Raw genomic sequence first — 25,036 nt, 5'->3', positions numbered from 1 at the left:
TCTCCTCTGCTGACATTGCCATGAATTACTACAGATATAATTTAGCATGAATGTTATAACTCCCTGTGATAGTGCACATTTCTAGAGTAGTGTGAAAACTGATTTTCATTTACACTTTTACTTTGGTACTGGTGTGTGGTTGTGCTGCTTCCGGTTTGCGGCGTAAAACGCTCTTATTTTGAAGGGCGTGGCCGGAAGTCTCCGTCGTCGCTCCAGTAGCTTGTGAGTTGAACAAGAGGAAGTCCTGCTCCGGTGAACTAGCCACCAAAAGACCAATAACAACCGAAACAGACTAAAATCTGTAATAAAACACAGCATGGAGGCGAACACACCACAGCAGACAGCGGGTAAGAAACTAACATTATTATCTTTTTAAAACTGTCGCTAACTTTGAAGTTGTCAAACAAATGTGGTGCGTTTAAGTGGCTGTGAAAAATTAGCGCTAAGTTAGCAGAGACAGTCTCCAGGCTCCACATTAACCTCCAAACATGACACGTTTCACACGACGTGACTCATGTCAAAGGATGTTGGAAAAACTTCCTGGACCTAAAGCTTCATATTACATAGTTATTAACAAAGTATGACGGCTTTTATATGCTGGGATAGCTTGTAAAGCCCCCAGGGATCAATACAGTATCATCTTACATGTGTTTATACATCACAGCTATTGGTTGATCATATTAATTATCGCAAAATGGAAATCACTGGGATATTAAAGAAATATAGTGAATAGTAAATAAACTGTGACAAACAGCAAAAAGTGAAGTGAAGTTTATATAGAGGTAAAATTGTGCTTCAGGAAGCGAAAGTACTGTTGATCAATTTGGTTTTCATAACTCGACTATTGTGTTTTCAGAGTAATAACACTCAAATCATTTGTTCAATGCAAATCTAATAAATTCCCTCCAAGTAAAACGTGTCAGAACAAATATGGACATTTAGATATGTAAGTAAAATGATAGGAAAATTGGTTGTGAGTGAGCACTCAATTTAAATATCAAATATATTATTATCATCACCACCATTATTATTAGAAGTATGCCTTGTTTATGAAGATGCATTAACATTTTAACACAAACATGTTTTTAGTTGCTTGAGAGAATTTAACTGGCCACTAATTTTGATTGCTGTTTAAATATCTAGGCCTATGTTTCAGCAACATATGAATTGATTTCAGCTTCATAAGTGTAAATATATCAGCTAAGTTACTACTGGGACAAAAACTCTTTGCTCTGTGAAATATTAAAGCAGAAGTAAGCGATCCGGTCGTTTTGGCTAACTTTCTGTCAGCCGATGGAGTTAGCAGTCCCCGCCTTTGTCCCTACGTCACCACATACACGCGCATCCCTTGGCTGCACACACAGAGAGGACCGCCCCTTCATGCCGTTCTCTCTCCTCATTGGATCAAGGTTGTAGGATACAAGGAAAGTTTTCTCCTCGGCTCAGAGCAGAGCAGAGTGACTGACAGACCCGTGTTTCAGAACAAACACTCTATAGAAGTGATTGCTGTCGGAAGATATAACTATTTAAGACAATATTAACACACAAACATTCCGCTTACTTCTGCTTTAATCAGCATTTATCTCTAATTTATTACATTTTATAGACCAAACAATAGTTAGAAGATCAAGTGATGCAAAAAATAATGATTAAATAGTTTATTACTTCTTCCTACAATAAGTTTACATGCATAGTACGTCTCATCCCAACACTGACTCTTTTAAACTTGTGTCATTCAGCGACCACGGCAGGAGACACCACCAGGACGGAGGAGGAGACTAAAAAGGCGGCGGCCGCGGCCCGGGCGGCGGCCATCCGCCTGCCTGAGCTCCGTCTGGTGGTGCTGGGCTGGAGGTGGCCGGGGAAGAGCCTGACGGGCAACACCATCATCGGCCGGGAGGAGTTTCGCCTGGAGAGAGCGGCCGAGTTCTGCGTGACGAGACAGACGGAGGTGCAGGGGCGGCAGGTGACGGTGGTGGACACCCCCGGCTGGTTCTCCGCCCAGGACACCCCCCCCTCGTACAAACAGGAGCTGGTGAGAGGAGCCACCCTCGCCGCCCCGGGCCCACACGCCTTCCTGCTGGTCATCCCCGTGGGCATGTTCACAGAGGTGGACCGCGCACGCATCGAGGAGCACGTGAGCCTCTTCGGGGCCGACGTGTGGAAGCACACGATCGTGGTTTTCACCTGGGCGGAGGTGCTGAGGACGATCTCCATCGAGCGGTACATCCGCAGGGAGGGCAAGGAGCTGCAGGGCGTGTTGGAGAAGTGCAAGCGACGGTACTTTGTCATAAATAACTGCATATACGGGGAGCACCCGCAGGTGGGACGCTTGATGGAGCGGGTGGAGAAGATGGTGGCAGAGGAAGGGGGCTACTACAACCCAGAGGCGGCGGGGAAGGAGAAGAAGAGCGTGGACGAGAACCAGAACCAGAACCAGGAGGGGCGCAACCTGGGGGCGCGGCCCAAACAGAACTCTGGACTGGGTTTGTCCAAAGCCATGGAGGTGGATCCACTTTCCAGTGAGTTGTTGTTTTTTATACCATGATTCACAGAGAGAGTAAAGTGTCAGATTATTCTCATAGGATGTTTCTGTTCATTAAAGAGCCCATGAGATGGACACAAAACTTTTAAGTTCCCAGTCGTCAACTTAGAAGTTTTAATTGTGACTTCATCTTGCTGTTGCATCAGATCCTTTGCAACACAGGCAAAACGTGATTAAACTTGCAATAGCGGCTCTTTAGAGCAGGAGAAACATGAAAAACTTTGTTATGTAGCAACGTTACCATTCGTCCAGTCCAGTACTCTCTCTGCTTTCAGCCCTGTTTCAGTCTCTGTGGTGCACTGCACACTGGAGGTTTTTTTGCTTTGGCCTCATTAATGAAAGCAGCTGCTGGAAACTCCACTGTTAAAGAACGTAAAGCTGTTGAAACCAAAACAATGAGCCGAGGGAAGCAGCACAGTCAGGATGACAATTCTCTGTTTGTCACTTTAATTGATCCCTTTCACATTTTTACAAAAATATTGATGAATAAAACTGCTTAGATAAGTAATTACAGTAAACATTGTGTCATTATATGGGCAGTTTGTTGTCCAGGCTGGTGCAGACATTTCTTCACTTCTTTTCTTTCATCACTCATCCACCCTCACACTGTCATCCTCCTCCAGTCTCCATAGCAACCCCAAGAAAGTGAAACCTAGGAACAAAACAAAGCATCGTCCCTTTCTTTCCCAGAGCAACACCTGAATAGTGACAAGTGACATCAATCCCATGGAGCCGTGTTAATGATGCTCTGTGTCTGTTTCCAGATTAACGGGACCCCCCCTCTCCCTCCCCGTGGCCGATGGACCGTCTAAACCGTCGGAGCCTCTGCCTCACTGTGCTGACGGCAGCGCTGCGTATTTGACAGAAAAGGGTAAACAACTGAAATATCACTGAATGTACAAACAATTGAGATTTATTTTATTTATTTTATTTTTTTGTAATCAGCCTTGTTACTGTGTGTGTGTGTGTGTTTAGCCGCGTGCTCTCTTTATTATTCAGCATCCTCTCACTATGAGGACGATACGGGACGCCTCAACACAAACACCCAAAGATTTATACCCCCCCCTGTTTTATTTTATGTGAGTGTGGAAGATGTTTCGGGACTGATTTTATTAAATCTAAAGCTGTTACGTACAGTCAAACACCACGTGTACGCAGAACTGCACTACTAAATTGTTTCTAAAATATTCTGCTGAAGACTGTTGAGGGAATTGCTTTTGTGTAATGATTCCCATTTGTTGTGACCAAACTTTAAATGTTTTTCTCATGTGGCGATGTTTTATTACTCTCTCAGTGTACAGTTGTAAAGCACTCTAGCAGTTATAGATTTTTGTCTGTTGCTTTTAAAGCGGTAGTGGTTTTTTTCACGCGTTGCCGTCTCCACCCAGTCGGTCGGTGAGTTAACGTGCTCTCTGAGAGGACCGGGCGGAGGAGGGGTTGTTAGAGACTGTGACAGATCTGAGAGCTGTGACTCCTCAACACAATCCAAGCCTCTACGCACACAAATACACTGTCTGTCCAAAAAAAAGTCGCACACCTTGATTACAGCACGCATTTGCTGTGGCATCGCTTCGATAAGCTTCTGCAATGTCACAACAATTATTTTCGTCCAGAGTTGCATTCATTTTTCAAAGATTCTCAATGGGGTTAAAGGGGAACTATGCAATCCGTTTTGCGAACCCTCCTCCTGGCCATGTGCATTTGTTTTCAACGAAGCTGGCGAGAAATCAATCCATGGAGTGGTGGATATTGTTATTTATCATACGACGTTACAATTTTGTGCAGTCTTAGATCACAGGTTACTGGGTGCGTTTGTGTCGTGGAGCTGCTGAGACGAGAGCTGGGACGCCAGGTCGGAGGCTCTGATCTTACAAGGTTGGTTTTCAGCCAAGAGACGCTAGGTGGAAGAAGTTACAAGTAATTTATTTAACCATCACAAGTACTCCAAAGCTCTTTAACTAAGGTAAAAATGTAGCAAAGTTAAGGTAAAAATCTTGCATAGTTCCTCTTTAAAGGGGAACTAAACCCCTCAGTTTTGGATGACGTGCTCTAAGCTTGAAATTCAAAAAATGCCTTGATTATGGGCGGGACTCCAGGAGTACTCTCCGACCCCCCCCCCCCTCCCCCGCGCCCCATTCACACCCGCGAAATCACACAAAAGAGAAAAAAAAGTAATAAACACACATCGACACTTCTGCTAGCGCTAACGAGCTGCTAACAAGCTACTAACGAGCTACTCTAACAGCACTAGTAGCGTGGACACTACCAGGACAGGACGCCAGAGCCGTGACACAGTGCATCTACAGCTGATCCGCCGGCTCGTTAACTCGTTAACGGCTCGTTAGCGCCGCCAGCGATTCCCGTTCAGGCAGCTGTTAGCAGCCGTTAGCCGCAGCAGAGCAGCTAGAGTGCCTAGCAACCGTTAGCGGCAGTCAGCAGCCGGTGCTGATTGGTCGGGGAGCTGGTGGCCGGTGACGAAAGCTGCCTCCAAAACGTCATCTGCCTCCATCTCAGCCAATAGAAAAATTCGATTGTAATAGCCGTGTTTCAACCCATAGAGGGCAGTCACTCTACATTTTTACTACAAAATACACCAAATTGAAATATTTTGACTAAAATGTCAAAAGTTGGACCAGAATCAACTGACAACACTACCTTATACCCAAATACATTTGTTTTCAGCAGAAAAAAGTGGTTTAGGGGTTTAGTTCCTCTTTAAGGTCTGGACTCTAGACTCCTTGAAGATGATGGTTCTCCACTGTCCTTCCAGTTTTTAATAATGCGTTGGACAGTTTTAATAGTCTCAGTAATCTCCTTAGATGTTTTACTTACTTGCCAATAATTTAATAATAACCCTTCTGAAATAGATTAACATCTTTTCCACGACCACAGGATGGGTCTTCCGACATGGTTAATGAGACCGCATCAGTTAGGGTTAGATAAGTTGTTACCAGCTGAAACATCATCATCAGTAAGTGCAGTAATTATCCAATGGGAGGCTCTTACCTATTAGCTTAGTTAAATCCAAGTGGTGACTTGCTTTTTGGACAGGCAGTGTACTGTATGTTAAAGTGTCTTTGTGTAGCTCTTCTGTGCTGTTTTCACGTACTTCAGAATAAAAGCCTGAAGGCGCCCTGTGGAGTCTGTGACCACTAGCTGTGCTCTGGGCAGATGTTTGTTGTTTGAAATGCACTTAACATGTTGTGTTAGACCTCGAGGACACACGGTGTAAACACAACTTTTGTTTGTTTTCTGAGCTCCACAGGGCCCCTTTAAGTTCACGTGGAGGATTTCCCCCCCCAAAAAACTAGTTTTGTGAGTAGTATATACATAAACGCAAGACTCTTTATTTGTTATGCCACCATTGGGTCACCATCAGATTTACATGTCCACCCTTGTACAAGGTCAAAAAATACAAAACAGCATTTCATCTACTTTTGTAGGAAGACGGCTGTGGCGACTTTAGCACTTTTCTCCAAAGAGATGGTGGCTCGTCCTGACGGGGCAGAGTCAGCTGCTCTGGACACACACTCCTCCAGCGCTGCGTGTAGTTATAGTGGTTTTAATATAGCCCTCCTTTGTGGGCCTCGCTTGGACTGATTCCCAACCTCAGTCGCCACTGTGACCGAGCAGTAACACGGCACCAGTGTGTGGAAAAAGCACAGTAGACGGTTTCGGACGGTAGTTAATCGGGGTTGTGCGGCACAGTTGGATCGATCGATCCGGTCCTGCCTCTCGTCGGGGCCTCAGACCAGCGTGTGTGTGTGTCTGTGTACTGCACATGGCGCCCTCATGGGAGTGGCCCAGCTGCACAAAGCAGAAGCAGGTGCACATAGTGTTGAATCCTTTGCCTTGTACGTCCCACAGGCACAGATCAGCTCCCTGTGGTTGCTACTGCCAACAACACTCAGCTGTACTCAAGGTTTAGGTTTAGGTTTAGGTTTAGGTTTAGGTTTAGGTTTAGGTTCAGGGTTAAGTTTAGTTTAATCCTGGTGTACATCAGGTGCTAACGGACCGTCTATGACGTCTATAGACCTGGTTGGAAATCTTTGCCTTCAATCTTTAACTTTCTTTGTAAATATCACAGATCAATTCTCACTCAGGATTTAAATGTGTCCAGTTTTCACTCCAACAATCAACAAGTGACTTAACAACTGTTTTTTATCAAGGAAAAGCTGTCGACAGTGTAGATGTGTTTCTGTTACTTCTTCTATGTGAATGTATTTTTTTTTAATTGATGACAGATTAAAGCAGATTAAATGTTGTATGTTCAGATATAGGACTGTTTCACCCCGTGTGGGTAAAATACTGACGTTATATGGAAACATTAGAAAGCAAAGTGGCCTCGATCTATTTCTCTCTCATTACTGATACTTAATTTTAGTTACAGACTATATTTGGTTTAATGTTGCTTGGCAGCAACGTAAGTGATCAGAGGTCGGAAAGTCAACAAACACACTATAAATAGGCTAGATGTTGTAGTTGTTGTAGTTGTGTTGTGATGATGAATTTGTTACTTTCGGCGTCCTTCCTCCTCAAGTGTCGACCTGGTTTGGTACCGTGAGTCAAGTTACTTGTAAGAAATTAATGAACGAAGCCAAAGAACGTCACTGGGCTTCTGTTGTACAGTATGTATCATTTATGTGTCTTATTGTCCGACACTGTTCACATAGTGAATAAAATTCAATTGCTTCATTTTAGCGAGTGCTGCATTGTTTAGTTTTTGTTTTTTTTTCCTGTTAGGTCCAAATAAATGTATATTTTTAATCTGCTTGAAGTCTGATGCCTCCTTCTTCAATACTTCACATGTGATCACTTCCTCTCTGAGAACTCAATCAAATGTGCCTTTGTGTGTTTGCCACAAGCCTCTATTGGTTCATAATGATTGTTTTGAATGGGACAGTGCATCTTATGTTAGGGGCTGTTTTCACTAATGATTAGTTTGATTATTATTTTTTTAATCATTCAGCTAATAAATTGTCAGAAAATCCAAATACACTGTTGCCCATGAAGCTGGAATGATTTTGTTTTTATATGGACCTAACCAACTGCTGATCGGCAGGCGCTAACCCTGGGCCTGAGGGATACGTGAGTTGGTTAGGTCCAAATAAAAACTGCGTTTTTCCTGCACTTTGAAGGGCTGGAAAAAATTATATTATAGCGAACAATGGAACTGTGTATTTTTTTTCACGTAAAACCTCTTTTAGGCCGCGAAAATAGGCCGTTTCTTTGGGTCCATTCACAACAATGTATGTTGTAAATCTCTGGGCAGGGCTATGGGCTGGCGTTGCTAACGGGAGGAGTGCAGAGAGTCTTCTACTGCAATTAAAGTACTTAGGGGCTATTTGTAGATCATACAACCCCACTTAAAAAAAATGCTACTATCCCTTTAAAGTCTTATCATAATTGACTGAAATGAATGTTGTTAATCCTCAATTTGAAAACCTGGAACCAGAGAATATTTTGATATTTTGCAATAAGTGAAACAATGAAACGACTGTTAGAAACTAATCTAAACTCAGCTCACAAACTGATCTATTATTCTATATGATAAATTGCCAGTATGAGTATGAGGAGGGTTTTGTTCTGTGAGGACACAAAATAAAACGTTTCATTTCCCAGAGTGTGTACTTTCTGTATTTCTACCACTAGATGGCAGTAAGACACTAGTCACAGTGAGGATCAACATGTTTACAGCAGCAGCAGCAGCAGCTCTATGATTCACAGCTCTGGTATGACCTTCCCACAATAGATTCATTAACTTGATTTGGTGAATGTAATAGCTGGGTGTCCAACTATTAGCACCCACTTATGATAGTTTATAGGCTGAATGTGCAGCGCCTGTGTTTGTGCAGTCAACTTCATGACTCCACAACTTCCAGGCTGCAGTTTACACATCCACAGCCAAGACGCTGCACGAGTCCAATCCCCTCCTCTCGTCCTTCATGCTCCTGCACCTCTGGTCTCGTCTGCTGCTCTCTAACAAGCTCTGACAGCTCACGACCTCATACCTCCGTCATGCCTCCTCAGCTTCTCTCCTCCGCCCCCCCCCCTCCCTGCTTTATTGTTGTGTTTACAGAGAAGCTCCACAGCAGCACAGAGAGGAAGCTCTCTCCTCAATCAGCAGGCAGCTGCTCCCTCATCTACCTGATCCAAGGATTTCTTGTAAACCAGACAGCAGTTTGTTTTTCTGCTGCTACGCTGCCAAACTGAAAATCATGTTTTTTCCCCCTCCCCTTCTTTTTAAAAAGGCCCAAGTGAAGGTTGACAGACAAACACAATGAGCTCTGACACAAACAGCTCACTGCCACTCAAACATCTGCAAATCAATCTGCCCCAAGATCCTTTTTAAAGTTTTTGTCATGCATATTTAAATCAATCGTGGTGACATTTAAGTCAGAATAATGCATAACCATGTGCGTTTCCCAGCTGCTCATTGAGTCCCTGTTGTGTGAGTGTTTTGACGCACTCATGAATACTTGATTATTTGAAAGAAATTAAACACACACACACACACACGCAGGTAGCTGCACACAAGTGTGAGTGTTTTTAACAACATTGTTTATTATTTCAAATGTAATCAAAACAACAGTAGTTACAGAAATTACAGACAGCCATGATACTGTGTGATTCTTATTGTGTGTCTTAAAACTGTGTGCTATGGAGTGTCGTCATGACAACGTAAAAAAAAGAAAAAAAACGTAAAAGGTCACAGCTGAAGAGGGAAATAAAAAAAAAATACCACGTCCCATCAGGGAGCAAAGAGCAGCACACAGCAGTTAACCCATCGCAGCTGCTTCATCATCATCATCATCATCATCATCATCATCATCATCATCATCATCATCATCATCTTCATCTTCATCTTCATCTTCATCTTCATCATCTCTAACGACATGTTAAGAGAGTGGGAGCGAGGGCAGGTGAAGGTTTGACTGCCTCCTCTCATCTCTGATCTGCTCGGAGCGTTTTGGGGCTTTTTGTAAAAAGGATGTGACTGTCGGCCGTCCGTCTGGGGGGGGTGGTTATAATAAACCACCACCACCAACGACAACAACAACAACAAACAAACAAACAATAATAACAACAACAAAAAACTAAACAAACACTTGCAGTTTCAGGTGGCAGTGTGCAACAAGCAGATGTCCCAAGCGATCGCAAAGAGCTTTTCTCCACAGGGATCAATCTAAAAAAAAACAATGTTGTCTGTAGCCATGATGATGAAGATGAAGAAGCCACCGGCCCATTTACGTAAAAGCCCCTCTGTTCTCCGCTGTTTGTCTTGAAAACACAACTGTGGAGGGAAGTTAGCAGGAGTCATAAAGTGGGGGGGTGGAGGGAGGGGGGGGTTGGAAACGGAGTTGGTAGCAGTGAGACCACATCAGAGCTCAGTGGAGTTATAAACAACTGTGTGTGTGAGGAATTAAAACAGCCAGAGAGTCACAAATTTGGTCTTTGAACTTGGTTAATGAGGGTGTTTTTAAGAGCATTAATTGATTGATTGATTAATTGATTGATTGATTGATTGATTATATGTTTTGCTTGTTTGTCCACTTGCAGTTTGTTTTTCATGAGAGAGACGTCTTTCAGGAGGAGGCTGATTGACTCACTGGTTGGACAAATGTTACTGATTAGCTCCAGTTTGTGCCTCTTTTGTTTTCACATAATGTTCAAGTCGCATTCGGTTTTAATAACGCAGCATTGTTCTGATGATACTGATTGATTATCATCATCATCATCTCATCATCCCTCAAAGGGCGGAATCATTTTTCATCTGGATACATCTGGACCAATGGTAAACAGTTTTTTTCCAACAGCACTTGACTAACTAATGATGTGCCTCCATGTTATGATTGGACAGTCTCTGTTTTAGGGGCGGGACTTAGAGAAACAACAATATTAATGACACAGCTGTATTTTAAACCAGTAAAACCACCAAACTACACACTCCACTCACTGGGCTGTTGTGTATGGGTGTTGTGCTGAGATGTGGAGGCTGTGGGGGGTCTGAGGTAAATATAACGCACTCAGATGCTGATTAGTCTTTGGTCTCGATGTGATGGTGACGAGGTGAATGAACAAAAAAAAACAAAACAAGAATTAATCCAGGTGGTTTTGTCAGTGTGAAACTGAACGGGTGTGATATTGCACTTTTTTAAATTCGGTGTTAACAGATGGAGTCTGTGAAAGTGAGTCTACAATCATTGGTGTGAAGGATGATTTTTGTCTGAATGTGCTCTCGTGTTTTGATCGGTGACGGCGACGACTGGAACAAGTTTCACATTTAAGTAAAAAAGTACAGAAAAAAAGGCCACTCATAAAAAATAAAGTTTTTCAGTACTGTTACTGCTATACTACAAATGTTTGCCATGAGTTACCTGAATCTGCAAATGTTTTGGCCTTGGTATATACATGTACGTTGTTAATACGGATGAGTCAATCATAGCTGTTAAACATGGACACAGAACTGGTTATAAACTGGAAAAGGAAACCACACTGTCAAATCAAGAAGAAAATAAGAAACTCCAACTAGACCAGTGTGTTTTCTGGCTCTCTCTCGCTCTCTCACGCACACACACACACACACACACACACACAACCACACATAAACTGTACCTCAGATTCAAATCAATAAGAATCAACTGTGCAGAGCCAGCTCAAACATATGCACCCATAAAGCAGGTGGATATCCAGTCACCACTGTAAACTGCTCTCTTCTGCATTCACACACACTCACACAGGAATCAGTTACACTTTAGAAAATATATTCACACTCACAAGCGCCTGTCTTGCAGTTTTGCATTAGTACCACATGTCAAATGAGAAAAAAAAAATGTGCATGGGAAATAAAATGTGCAAACCCCGAATTAGGGACAGAATGGCACGGCAGTAAAGAAAATAATAAAAAAAAAAGAAGCAAAAAAAACAAATAAAATGGTATCAATGACATATTGGAATCAATTAAAGAACCAATCAAAATAGAGAGAAGGATAGAGTGCGCCCATCACCCACTCAAAATAAAATAATAAAAAAAAACACTGATATACTCTCAGTGAACAAAGAAAAAAAAAAACAACTTACACTTCATTTTCAGAAAATGAAACCAGCCAAACATAATTCAACAAAACGCTGAATGGTCAGAGCTTCACTCCGAGTTGTGATCGATGGCTGTGACGGAGTTGAGCTCACGTCATATGGCACAGCCGCAGCCTCTCTGCACAGAGCCGCCTGTGGAAAAGTCAATTAAGCCTGCTATTGTATTGAAAAGCAATACGAGGGTCTATACAGATACATGTGCCAACCCCTGTGAAAAACAACACGGTGAAAGAATAAAGGAAAAGAAGAAAAAAAAAAACCTGATGGATATACAAAGGCCTATACTGTATAACCCCACCGATGATAGAGTGGAAATCTCTGTTCACATACTCTGTATTGTTTCTGAAAATATATACTGTGTAATTCACCCTGCTCCCCCCTCGGACACCAGCAGCAGTGAAGGCAGCCGGGCGGTTCGATCCCTCCATGGCAACACGACAGCAGCCACACAAACTCTGAACCAGTGGTGACCGAGTCGTGACGTCGGTGCCGTCCCCTCCCTCCGTCCCCCCGCCGGCGGCTCAGCCCCCGTCCAACAGGAGCTGAGCGCTGCATTTGTTTGTCTGGGATTTTTTTCTTTTTTTTTTCAGGGTTTTCCCACTTCCCCCCCAAAATGGCGGCCGCTGCCTCCAGTTTCATCATCTAGCGCTCAATCGGTCTGTGACTTTTGAGTCTTTTGAGTGTTACACCGAGCTCCTCCGGCGATCAGCAGATCCTGGAGGTTTCCTTGGTGAGGAGTCGCCCCGCGGAGCAGGAGGGAGGAGGGCTGGCACAGGAGGGGAGGAGGGGAGGCGGGGAGGGGGCGGCGGCGGCAGCGGTGGGGGGCCCGGATGCTCAGCACTGCTCGGACTCGATGAAGCCCTCCTTCTCCTGGCCCACCGGCTCCACCTCGGCGTAGGCTGGGTGACCCGATCCGCGGCGAAACTTCATGGCGGGCCACCTGCTCGGACGTCTCTGTGAGGGGAGGCAGGGGGAGAGGGGGAGGGGGACATGGGGCATGTTTAGGGTCAAGGTCAAAGGTCACAGTGTATGATGTAGATAATGTAACAATATTACCATGTGCTCTAAATAAAAATATTTGAAAGAAAGGTCAAAGGTCACAGTGTCATCCAAAGATAAACAGAAGTCACACAGAAACACACTGTGACCATGTCTAAAGAAAGAAGAATCCAGGCGTGTCGTGCAGCTCGGTGGGTAGAGAAGATGCCCCCATATGCAGAGGCTATCGTCCTCACTGCAGTGGCCCCGGTTCGATTCCACTGGTTACCCTTTGCCGCATGTCATTCCCCCTCTTTCTGTCTCCCTACTGTCCATTAAAGGCCTGAAAAGCCCCAAAAATATACTTAAAAAAAGAAAAAAAGAGATCGATCGCAACTGTTTTTCTCTGATAATGATGACTGGAGGCTTCAAGGTGAAACTACGCTGCTGTTAGTTAAAAAAAAAAAAAGCAGGAAAAGTCGTTGTAAAGTCTGAAAAATCATTCATTTCATTTTTGTTTTTTTCTCCAGTGTCCTTTCCTGGAAATCATCTTGCGACCTCACTTTTGTTTTATGAGCCTTTTAGGTCGGGAACCTGCTGCACAGAAACCCAAATTAACATCAATCCACGGTTTGAACTAGTGTCCATATGTTTTAGGGATTTATTTGGCTTGTTTTATAAATAAATATAAATAACTGTGGCTTGTTTTTAGAGATTTATGTTTCCGTCAGGACAGAGTGGACCGCGGGTCTCAGAGCCACAGACATAAACTATAAAACTTAACAAGAGGCGGTGATGAACGCTCTGCTGTCTGTCTGATGCACCGTACTAATGGTGCCGACATGGTGCTTCGCTTTAGCGAGCAAAACCCAGATCAGGGAATTTGTGTGACCGATAATGACCGAGAACAGCTTTAAACATAAGGAGCTGTCATTTGTTTTGAACGCCACTCACTGTGCAACACTTTAATCATCTTCAGGGAGTTCACATTAATTCACATTAAGAGCGACCATGTGCACTGAGTTTCATCATCCGCCTCTGAAAAATCATAATCCATATTTATGAGTCAGGAATTGAGGAATAAAAAGAGATTTGTCCCGAGACAACTCTCCGCACAGATGGTGTGTTTTTATTCACTCGGCCAGATACTTTGGAGCAGACGTCTTTTCTTACTATTAACTGGAATGTCTGAGAAAAATCAGACTCCTCTCAACTCAACAGATTTGTACACATTCCTGACTTAATGACCATATTTTGGCAAACGAGGACTGTCTGCATTTTTAAGAAATGAGTTTTGTCTTTTTGGGTGGTCAGACTAAACACTGAAAAAGACAAAAACAATATTGAGGATTATTTTTCTTCCAAAATGTTTCAAATATGATTGTAAAATGAATCAGTTACATTACTGAAGCACAACAAAACATTCAATCATCAGCCTGTAAGTAAACACCAGTCATCTACCAGCTGCCTGGAGCTATGAGATCATATCACGTGATCATTGCAGCAGATTAAGTTGTACATGTCAAATTTGAACTTCTGGAGCACTTTGCAGACGGTGCAGCAGGGTGGTACTGTAGTCGGCACTGATCCAGGTTCGATTCCTGGGCCGACAAGCGGTGAAGCTGACGGACGGATGGTCTTTTTTTTTTTTAGTATATCTTTTTGGGCTTTTATTGCCTTTAATTGATAGTGCAGTCGAGAGAGAGACAGGAAATGGGGAGGCAGAGAGTGGGGGAATGACACGCAGGAAAGGGCCGTCCGACGCAGGACTCGAACCGGGGCCGCCTGCACCGAGGACTGAGCCTCAACATGGGGCGGCAGCTCTACCCGGTTTGCTAAACGCCGCCCCGGACGGATGGTCTTTTTGAGTTAGGAAAGAGCGATGAGGTGAGAAGATCAACAATAAACCTGTGGCCTCAACAGTGGTGGACAGTAACAGAGTAAATTTACTTGAGTATTAGATTTCTTTGGTACTTATTACTCTTACTTGAATACATTTCCAAGACAAATATTTTTACTTTTACTCAAGTTAATTTCTAGGAAGGCTGAAAACTACTCGTTACTTTCAGGTCTGCTCTTTTTTTATTTTTTTCTAAAATCCTATTGGACACAAGCTGTGTTTGTCAAAGAAGGAAACCCTGACCCCTAAAAGCAGCACATCAGTGCAGCTGGTTTCAAAGAGTTCATTCTCAGAAACAAGAGTTAAAAGCTCCTTAAATTCATTTAGAAAAAAATATAGTAATTCATTGATGTGAAAAATAAGAAATTTACTCTTACTCTCACTTTTACTTAAAGTAAATTTAAAAGCATGTACTTTTGGATACTTACTGTAAGTACCTTTAAAAGCAAGTACTTTTTTACTCTTACTCGAGTAACATGTCGACTGAGCTACTTTTACTTGTAACAGAGTACATTTTGACCAGTAGTATTTGTACTCTTACTCAAGTACTGGGGTCGAGTACTCTGTCCATCTCTGGGCCTCAAACACACCAGAGCGGCCACCGAGGAGACACGGTGGTGACTGTTATTGTGTCGTGTCATCATGTTGTGCGTCAGTGTCGGCGCTCACCTCGATGAGGAAGAGGCTGGCGGCGGAGGTGGGGTGGTGGTAGATGTAGACGGTGACCAGCACGCCGGCGATCATGATGAGCATCACCAGCAGGATGCCGAGGATCAGGCCGGTGTGGAGCGGGTGTGTGCCTGGCACCCGGCCCACTGTGCTGTCTGCTGGAAGAACAACAACAACAAAAAACACATAAAATCACCTTTTTACAGCTTTTTATACACAGATCCAGATACTGTCAGGGTGTTGGAGCACTGCTAAGGTTAGAGGCTCGCTCTGCATGCTGAAAATGTTGGGATTGGTGTTTTTTTTTTCTCCCCAAACTGCAGTTTCTGTGTTGACCAACAGGGGGCACTAATCATTCATCAATAACCTGCTCTCTGACTTGGACCAATATACCTTAAAACTTGACACGTTTGCTGTCAAAGTTTTGCTAAATGTCACCCCGCTGAGAGAAAAAAAGAGGCAGATATTTGATCTGGGAACATAAACAGTGACATTTCTACAGCACGTCCTCCTTGTTACGCACCGTGTACGTTAGCGTGGATTTAATAAATACAGGATGCCGTGTCTTAGAGAAAGTGATTAAGGAGATTTCCCTTCAGTTGGAAAAGAGAAAATCAAGGTTTATGTGTCTGTGGCACGATTGCTCTGTCTGTTTAAGTATTCATGAGCAGTTCTCCTCTGGAGTAGGAGGTAATCCCATGCCAAGGTTAGCAGTGTATGGCTGTGATAGGCGGAGGAGGAGCAGGCCTATAGATGCTGATACTGAGTCCCATTGTAGCCTCCAGTTATGGCACTGCAAACTGAGGAGGCTGCACATAGCAACTACATAATAAGGCCGTCCTTCAAGTGAGCCTTGGAAGTCAACACTCGTCTTCAAAGCTCTTTTCTCTGATCCATATTTCAGCCAGCAGGTGTTTTGTGAGTTCTTTTGAAGATGATAATAGTGTCCGGAAACCTATTGCCAATCTCTGTTTGGATCTATAGAGACACACACACACACACACACACACACACACACACACACATACATACAAAAACAAAAGAAAAAACACCTGCACATTATCAGCAGGAGGAAAAAAAATGGAGAGGAAGAAAAAGAGAAATGTCCGAGCACAGACTCCACTGATCATAGCAGGACAGAACCAATGAAGTGATTATGAAACAAACAGCATGGATTCTGCCTTCGTAGCGTATCTCACACAGATTTATAGCAGGCTGCAGACTACACCCCCCCCCCTCTGACCCCCACTCCACCTCCACCTCCACCTCCACCCCCCTCTAGCCACCTCTCCTCTGCCTCCTCCCTGCCTTTAATTAGCAGCTATAGCCGAGGCCGAGCTTGTCAGCCAACCAGCCTCTCCCCTGGCTCTCTGCCTCATTGATTTCCAGCACAGAGAATAACCGGGTGGTAATCAAACCTGTCCAGTGTGTGTGGGCACTCGCTGTGAGTGTAAGTGTGTGCTGCTGTAAGTCAACGTGGCCTCCACATGCACCTCCACAGCACAGGGGAATCTACACAAGTTCAATATATGGATGACGATTCGCTGTCCTGAAGCAGCTCATTGATACTGAACAAAATTATTATTATAGTGGATGGTGGATTTTATAATTATATTTTAATAGTGTACAATTTAAACATAGCAGCCCAGTCCTACTTTTCAGAGGAAAACAACTTGGCAGGGGAAATGACATGATGACATTTTTAGCTATTGCGTGTAATCCTCAACATCACAGTCTGAGGAGGGTTTAGATTTTTTCCTTTTGTTGTTGTTTTATCAGACAGGCATTTACTCTTTTGTCGTGTTTATTGTCTGTCAGTGCTTCAGAGTCTCCGAGCGTCCTCCTGGTCGGCTGGAAGCACAAACGATGCGACAGGCTGTTAGTCTGCCGTGTCAGGAGGTTAGCAGGGGGGCAGGAGACTGAGCAGAGATGTAGACACAATGAAAAAAAAACCCAACAGCCCAGCAGCTTAAGCAGCAGCAGCAGGAGGTGAGAGGGTCCGTGTGGAGCTCTGGAGGAGCTCGGCCCCTCGGAGACTGACGGTTTCATCTGGACTCTTCTGACTGGTGCATTTAATCCAGTGAGAGACAGCAGAGACAAAGGCCTGAGAATATCATTTCTACCACGGCATGGTGGGTTGCTGACGGTCAGCACATCTGAAAACACGTCTTCAGCAAATTGCACCCAAATTCATTCTCTATTATCTTTGTCCTCACGACTACTTGGACCTACAGTAAAGCGGGCGGGTAAACACTAATGGACAGCAGAGCTCTTAGACGGCAGTAAAAGGCATCACAGCTTTTGGGTGAGGACAAATGAAATGAGAGGAAATTCAGCCAACCCTTTTCTTTTTCAGCTTCGCTTTCGTGCCACGACCGTAACACAGGAGTGCAACTGTTCTCTCACTTGGCTAATGGGTTTCAGCAAACGGTCAACACAAGCTAAACGGACCAAAAATTCTTCTCCTCTTAGAAAACGTGTGCTGAAGCAGCAGTGACATGAGTCAAAGCATTGAGTTGAATGTCTTTGATCATTTAGACGTAGACTGACACATTTTAAATCTGTAACTCACGTGTGCTTTGTCACGTTTGACTTGAACAGTATAAGTCCCTGCTTTGTTTTCTTCTCTCAGTACAATAACCCCGGTCCCGTCCTGCAATTACTTTTCACCTTGAATAACATTACTGCGAGGTACGAGGTGAGAAACGCTCAGGTACACAAATAAAATGCATAGAGGATGTCAGCGCGGTGCGAGGAGCTGCTGCGACGGTGCTACTGTGATGGGAAACATGCAGCGTTTGTGTAATGAATGTGCGTTAGAAGCTGCGGATTTCCCATTCCTCTCAAGCAGGAAATTAAACATGGGAGCGACTATCTGCGAACACTGATAGAGCTGCAACTCACTGCATAGTTTGGGATGTTTCGCACATACAGTGACTAAAGCATGTTGTTGCTTAGCAAAAGCGAAAAGACTGAATTCTGGAAGTTGGTGCTGTAAAATCTCTGTGAAATTAATGTTAATGCTTTGACTGTAATTGCTCTAAACTAGCTAAACCGTGGTATTAGCGCGAGATGAGTTTTGTGTCGTGCCCTGGATGGATAATGGAAGTACGTTTTTCACTCATTCACCAATTCGCACCTCGAAATCACAGTTCCATATCAGGCTAGAGGAGCATTACCCACACTTTTATTTTACCTCTAAGGTTTAATGCAAAATCCATCTAGGCAGCAGAGTCTACAGAAAAGAAAAACCTGCTACAGTGGCAAGTGGCTGTCACTTTTCTTTCAAATGGTCTTTTATCAAAGAATAAGAAAATAATTTCAGTGCTAACCAAAAAAAGTCCTATATGGTCAGATTCCACAGCAGTTTTCTAAAGAAAAGCTTCAGACTCCTCTAAAGACTCAGGATGATCTTTAGCTTGAGAATAACCTTTAAAGCCTGTGGTCTTGGAGTGTGTGGACTATTTCCTGTTTAAGTTGTGTGTGGGGTTCTCTGCTCCAATCTGACGTCTGACGACTTTTTTTAAAATTTATTTCAAAGCTCTGTGTGGCTGAGGTCTGCTATATAATAATCTGTGTTTTCTCTAACACAAGACGATTAATCAATTAATAAACAGATTTGAAGCTTGTCTCCAACTCATTTGATCATGAACTGAGTCTATTTTGATTTTGTAGCTGTTTGTCAGGCGGAATAAGAGAAAACGGGATGATGACGCCTCCGTGAAATGCTGATTTGTCTTTGTTTGCTGTAATATTACAGGCAGAGGAATGAATAGTGAATTAAATACACTTTCATTACATCAATCAATGCCGAAAATATCCATTAGTAGTTAAATGCCATGTACAAAACCAGTAAGAAAAATTTAGAAATAGCAGAATAGTCTCACAACACAACTGGAGCTGCCTCCATTCACTAGTTGTTCTGGAGCTTTTTCTCACATCATATGATTTCCCTCTGATTAGATGTTCAAATTCACATTCATCTGACCACTTAAAGTCTCTCTTCAACTTAAGCTATGATTACATAGCAACTGAGTGGACAGTAAAGTACGCTATGATGAAGTTATGAGTTATGATGAAATAAAAGGTTGTTTTTTTTGTTGTTTTTTTAAAGAAGAGATTTAAATAGACAAAGCCAGAAAACTGTTAAGAACCAGTTTACAGACTAAATAGTGAGAAGAGCGTCATCTAATATACCTAAATTATGTTTATACAAACAAGCAACTTAAGCAGCAGTCTGAGTAAAATATCATTTTCTGCTACAGTTTGAGAGATATGTAGTCATTTAGATGGAAATGTAAAACAGTTGGGATTAAAAAAACACTGTAGTGTTTGTTTTACAGCTACTCTATTGTCTACCACTGTCCTATAGGAAATATTTATATCTCACTGAACAAAATGTGGTTCAATACTTCTTTGGTATGTATATATCTCACTGCCTATCCACACACAAGCCCAGACACTACAATCGATCCACAGAGGACAGTTAAACATCATCGCCGGCTGCTGAATTAAGTCTATCAGCTGACTGAGCCACACGTCCTCCAACAAGATCAAAAAGCAGAGGCTGACACACACACACACACACACACACACACACACACACACACACACACACACACACACACACACACACACACACACACACACACACACACAGACTCAGCCACTCAGACAATAGGGAGGAAAAGCACAGTTGAACATCAGATACGGCAACGACAGCAGTTGCCTGGACACCACAGCAGGGAAAGACAGAGACCTACCCTGGTTGTCTCTGAGATGCAGAGCGATCTTTGTATCATCTGTGTGGAGACAAAGACAGAAAGAAACATGAGCGTCAGACATAATAATCAATATTTCTCTTTGTAGTTTGTTTTGGAAGCTCTGACAATATAAACAACGCAGCAAAGGTCCCAAATGAGATTAGACTTCTTTCATTAATGAACCGTCCTCCTTTCAAGATGAAATTTACTATACTTAAGATGTGATTAAAAATTTATGTTTTGAATATAATGGTTCAGCATGCATAATTCAACACATAAAAGTAGTCTGGGGTTAACTATACATGTGAAATATGGAAATGTAGCGTGACCCACTTCTCCTCCAAGGGTAGTAGGCATTTACACACACCGTAGGATTCCCATTATGCAAATTCAGCACATACACTACCAGATATATTTCACCGAATGGTTTAATTCAAAAGGTTTTTCTGTTGCAGTTTTTTTTTTTGAAGTGCATGAGCCACATCTTAGGGTCAGAAAATGAAACATGAAATAAGATAAGCTGTACTTTGTTTTTGGATATTTATAGAAGTGAACAGACTTCATCTAGAATCATTGTAGTAAACAGTTTTACTACGATCTAGACTCAAGTTACATACACTGTATATATTAATTAAGTTTTGCAAAATACCATTTTGAACCATGTAGCTGAATCTTATATTGAGTAATGAATTCATCAATGAACTGCATCCTCAAAAAAGTAAGTCTAGCAAATGAAACATAAAAAAAAGAAACACTAGTATGTAAAAGGAGATTTTATGATAGAAATGGATCCAGACAACCCAGTTAAGTCGGTTTCTACTCGAAAAAATAAAATAAAATGAGGATTGCTCATTGAAAGAAAAAAAAAAAGATAAAGGGAAAGCTGCTAAAAAAAACTCTCTTGACCTTTTGGGATGCACTTTTTAGACGAAGCCAATCTTCAGCTCATCAATCTGTCTAGAGATTTCCCAGATATTCAGTCTGAGCCCACATCTACAGTGACATGTTCTCCATCAGCTCATTAAGTCAGTGAGGCTGTTGGACCATGAGACGGGACTGTGAGAACTCATGTGTTTCTGAATACTACACTTCTAAACCTGCTCCAGTTTCAAGGCAGGATTTATTGCATGGTTGTTGTATTAGCGTGCATTAGTGTGAGCTAATAAACTGTCAGCTGAGTGTTTTTCCTCTGGAGCAGGCAAGTGAAGCTCAGTCCAACGCCAACAGAGTAAAAAGGGACGTCTGAAGTTTCCATGTTGCGTCTTCCCCCACCCACAAAAACACATTTCTCTTTTCCAGTTTGTCTTTTTATAAATTTAACTCTCTTGTCCAGCTGCAGGTTGCCAGCAGAAGCATGAGCCAGCCAGCCTGCACTTCACCCTGACCTTTGACCCCTGCAGCTGAACAGTCCGGCACATGTTGGGGGAAACTGATCCTCTGTACATGTCGGACAGTCAGAAGAGTTTCTTAGTGTTGACTGCAACAAATACCTCAGCATGAACCCTCGACCTCCTTGATACTAACACACACGCAGATCAAAGACACGTTGTTCCCCCGCTCCTCTGTCCGTCCTCTCACCACGCCCTGGTTTGATCTGGAGAACTACTCATATCATGTCATGTTTTGTCTCGCAGCTGGACGGATTTCACAGCGCTCCCTGAACTCACTGCATCCATCCTCGACAGAGCCAAACATCCAGCACCGGAGAGTCCAGTTAATCTCAGCCACACTAACTTTCAGTGTAGGTAAATGTTTTCTAGTGAAGATGAAATAATGGTAAATCCCAGGTCTGAATAGAGGAAGCTGCATAAAGCTCAACAATAGAGGAACAGTCTGGAATAAAACTGCAGATTTTATCACTGTGGTTTCTGAGATTTAATAAGTAAGCAATTTTAATAACACTTTTCATAACAGTTGAATTACAAAAGTAAGTAAAGAAGGAAAAGTGGCATGGTGGAGAAAAACAAGGACACACACTGCATAAAAAATCTCATCAAGAAACTGCCAGAGGAAACAAGTTACTTTTAATATACTTAAAAAAAAGTGCACACATGGCTTCTCAAAGACTTTGAAGGAGTCTGTTCCAAAGTCAAGAAACTACAAACCAAAGCACCATCACCTTCAATCTTCTTCTCTGAATTCAGAGCAGCCAAGTTTAAAGTCCTGATCTGAGAAGCTTTGACCTTGGAAGAGTTAAAATTCCTCCAGGGCAACTTCAACATGGATTGTTTTGCAGTGAGTCCTGAGCCAAAACACTCACCGATAAGCTTTGTTTCAACCATCACAACCGCAGACTGAGCTCTCTGTCCAGCCCAACGCCGCTTTAAGGATAACGATTCTGAATGTTTCTCATTGTCAACAAAATCTGTGAAAAGACTTAACCCATGATGAGCTGATGAGCTTTGTATCCCCCTATAAAACATTTATGCATTTAACCATTTTCATGCATCTTTGTTTACCAAGTGCATTTGGTTTTATTCTATATACTTGTTCCAGTTCATTGCTCTTTGATAGAAAACGTAACACCACTGAAACTGAATTGGTCGGACACACTGATACAACTGAAACACACCTGTTCTATATAGACAGGGTCTCACATTGTCACGAGGATGCAGTAGATTCATTCATCCAAGGATGAAAAATAGATGTCTGACATGATTGGACACTGCATACAATGTAGTGTGTGCTGTGTTTAGTATAGATTATACAAACAGTGTGTATTCTGTGCTGCTGACACAGAGACGTGGCGTTACCTGAATCATCTGGATTATCATGTTTGACACTGTGGCAGCACATCTGGAGCTGATTGAGATAAATGCCTCTTTCATTAAATAAAGTGCTCGGAGGCCATAAAAAGGGAAATTAGCTGAGAATTGGCACAATAAATTCAGCCAGCTCATAACTTTCACTTGTGTAGAGACAGACAAAAAAAAATAATAGAAGTAAACAAACTATGGAGGACACCTTGGCTGTTTTCCTAACATCAGCAAAAGAAGGCGCCCTGGCTCTGTTCAGGGAGGATTTGCATCAGATAAGTCTTAAGACTCTGCTGCAGCGTGGTCTGGGTGAGTCACCCGCTGGGCAAAGTGAATCATGTGCTCAATACTTTACACTGCAATATCAGAAGAATGTGACTTGTCTGACCTTTGCTGTCTGATACTGAAGAGAAACTGACCACTTTACCAAAGAAGAAGGGAATCACATGATGACTGACGTATAAAAATGAAATCTCTTGAGACATTGAACCCACAACGTTTCCTCCTCACACAAGACTTGTGGTCAGACTTATTTTTTGGTGTTGGCATTATTTAATATTTTTTGTTGATGTCAGCAAACCAACATTGTATGATGCATTGTATTCTGCAATGTTGAAGGTATTTTAATTTCAAAATTTCAATAGCTTTGCACTTTAAGGTATTTCATATTTATGGCGAGTCATGTATTACATATCCTGTAATATGAGCTCATCAATGTAATTTCCCCAACATTTTATCATAAAGATAATTAACTGACGTCTAGTCGATGTTCCTAGTGTAGATGTAAATCTTTAAGAGCACTTCACATAACACAGAGTTAATTTGTTAAAAAGTCAAATACTTTCCTCTGCTCGAGGCTGAACACTGTAGCTTTTATCAACTGAGATTAAAAACTGTCTTGGAGGGAACATCCACCTTTATCTAGACTGTGGGTAGAACTGACTTAGATCTATGACCAGTTCACTGCTGTGCACGGCTGCTCGTATACTAGCTCTGTGAGGCTAATATACAACATTTTTAGTACGGTAACTTTACTTTTACCTTCATGTGCATGTTAACTGAATCAATTATTGTACAATGTTGCACTTCCTCTTCCAACTTGTTCTTGATCTTTCACTGTGGATATTTCAGACCTTTACTGTTGTTGTTGGATTTGGTCTTTCTGTGGGATTTGTACTGGTAATTTGTGAAAAAAAACGTACTTATATTTTACTTATCTTTGACTTCAACCTGTGTTGAAATACTGGGATACATTCATGTCTAAGTGAATAACAATTCTAATCTGTATATTCCCTCTCCAGAGATTTAAGCGGAAACATTTGGCATTATTTGTCGGATATAACCACAGTATAACTTTATTTTGTCTCTTTTCCCTGTTTTAGATTTCTGTCTTGTCTAAAAAGACAGTGTCATGGGACCCGACTAGAAAAGAAACCTCAAATGTAAAATAAGACCTTGAAAGACAGACAGAGTCAGGTAATAAGTAGGAACAGCTTTTCACAAAGCCTCAGAATCTGGATCAGATCGAGCCAATTTCACTAACACGACTGTACTTTCCTCTTACTGAGACAAGAGCCAGCACTCTGGTTTCCTATTAAACATTTAACCCTCAAAAAGGGTTAAAACGTAGCTCTTTGATCCAACCATTTAAAGCGATGCTTCATAATTAACCAGAAAACTGGTCAAGGAGAACAACAGATCCATCATCAGGAAAGGATGCCTTGAGGTATACATCATCTCTGGAAACAAAGATTGATTGTGAGCCAGAGGAGCTGAATGACAAGATCACAGGTTTGTGTGGGTGTATCTATTTTGGACTGGAGAGATTTGTCCTAATTCAATCTGTATTGTTTAAAAGTTGGTACAAACACAGCTGCTGCGCCTTGCTCCACTGATCTGCCATCTGGAATGATTTTTTTTTTTAATCTTAAGTGGAGAGCAGGGGAGATGCATTCTCCAAAAAGCGAAGTGTCTTGTGCATGTTGTAAAAGAGGAAACACGTCAATACCAATAAAGAACAGTTCCAGCAAATGCACTTCATTTAAAATCCTGCCAGAAAAGAACATCCATCACCGGCTCAGAGAAAAGCTCTGGGTCCTGCCACAATCTGCACCGTGGCCTCGTTCGAGCTCAGTTTCCTACTTTACCTTCAGTGGGGACGCTGGTGGGAGGGTGGGAGGTGGAGGGCGTGTCCCTGCCTGCAGTGGCCTCTCTGCTCCTGGATGTTGTTTTAGCGACGACGGTGGTGGTGAAGGGGTAAAGATACGTGGTGTCAATGATGTCACACATCTTGTCCTTGGTCTGAAAGATGACAAATGTGGTCACGACT

General features: G+C 42.6%; 3 protein-coding genes across 4 annotated transcripts in view; 2 read left to right on the top strand and 1 right to left on the bottom strand.

The window, feature by feature from the left end:
- The window catches only part of LOC146966724 (zinc transporter ZIP12-like), a 201,537-nt gene that overhangs the window by 150,647 nt on the left and 25,854 nt on the right, over positions 1–25,036 (top strand). The window lies entirely within an intron of this gene.
- Positions 217–7,316, top strand: gimap4 (GTPase IMAP family member 4). Its single transcript, XM_085763434.1, has 5 exons — positions 217–347; positions 1,740–2,522; positions 3,310–4,061; positions 5,618–6,497; positions 6,528–7,316. Exons 1-3 carry the CDS (start codon positions 317–319, stop codon positions 3,312–3,314), a joined length of 819 nt encoding a protein of 272 aa, XP_085619560.1. The 5' UTR covers positions 217–316; the 3' UTR covers positions 3,315–4,061; positions 5,618–6,497; positions 6,528–7,316.
- Positions 10,671–25,036, bottom strand: part of plxdc2b (plexin domain containing 2b) — an 84,468-nt gene continuing 70,102 nt past the window's right edge. Inside the window, exons 11-14 of one of the 2 annotated variants that reach the window (XM_085763325.1) lie at positions 24,855–25,008; positions 19,952–19,990; positions 15,189–15,343; positions 10,671–12,595 (exon numbers count right to left, since the gene is read on the bottom strand). In XM_085763325.1, the coding sequence (XP_085619451.1) occupies positions 12,476–12,595; positions 15,189–15,343; positions 19,952–19,990; positions 24,855–25,008 (468 nt within the window). In that variant the 3' untranslated portion in view covers positions 10,671–12,475. Of the gene's footprint in view, positions 12,596–15,188; positions 15,347–19,951; positions 19,991–24,854; positions 25,009–25,036 lie in introns of both variants that reach the window. The other variant, XM_085763324.1, reaches the window with a different exon arrangement.

The sequence above is a fragment of the Trachurus japonicus genome, chromosome 20, assembly GCF_045865225.1.
Source record: "Trachurus japonicus isolate A0001 chromosome 20, Traja_1.0".
Taxonomy (NCBI): Eukaryota; Metazoa; Chordata; class Actinopteri; order Carangiformes; family Carangidae; genus Trachurus; species Trachurus japonicus.
Note: the sequence above shows the minus strand (reverse complement) of the source record. Positions and strands in the feature narration are given on the sequence as shown.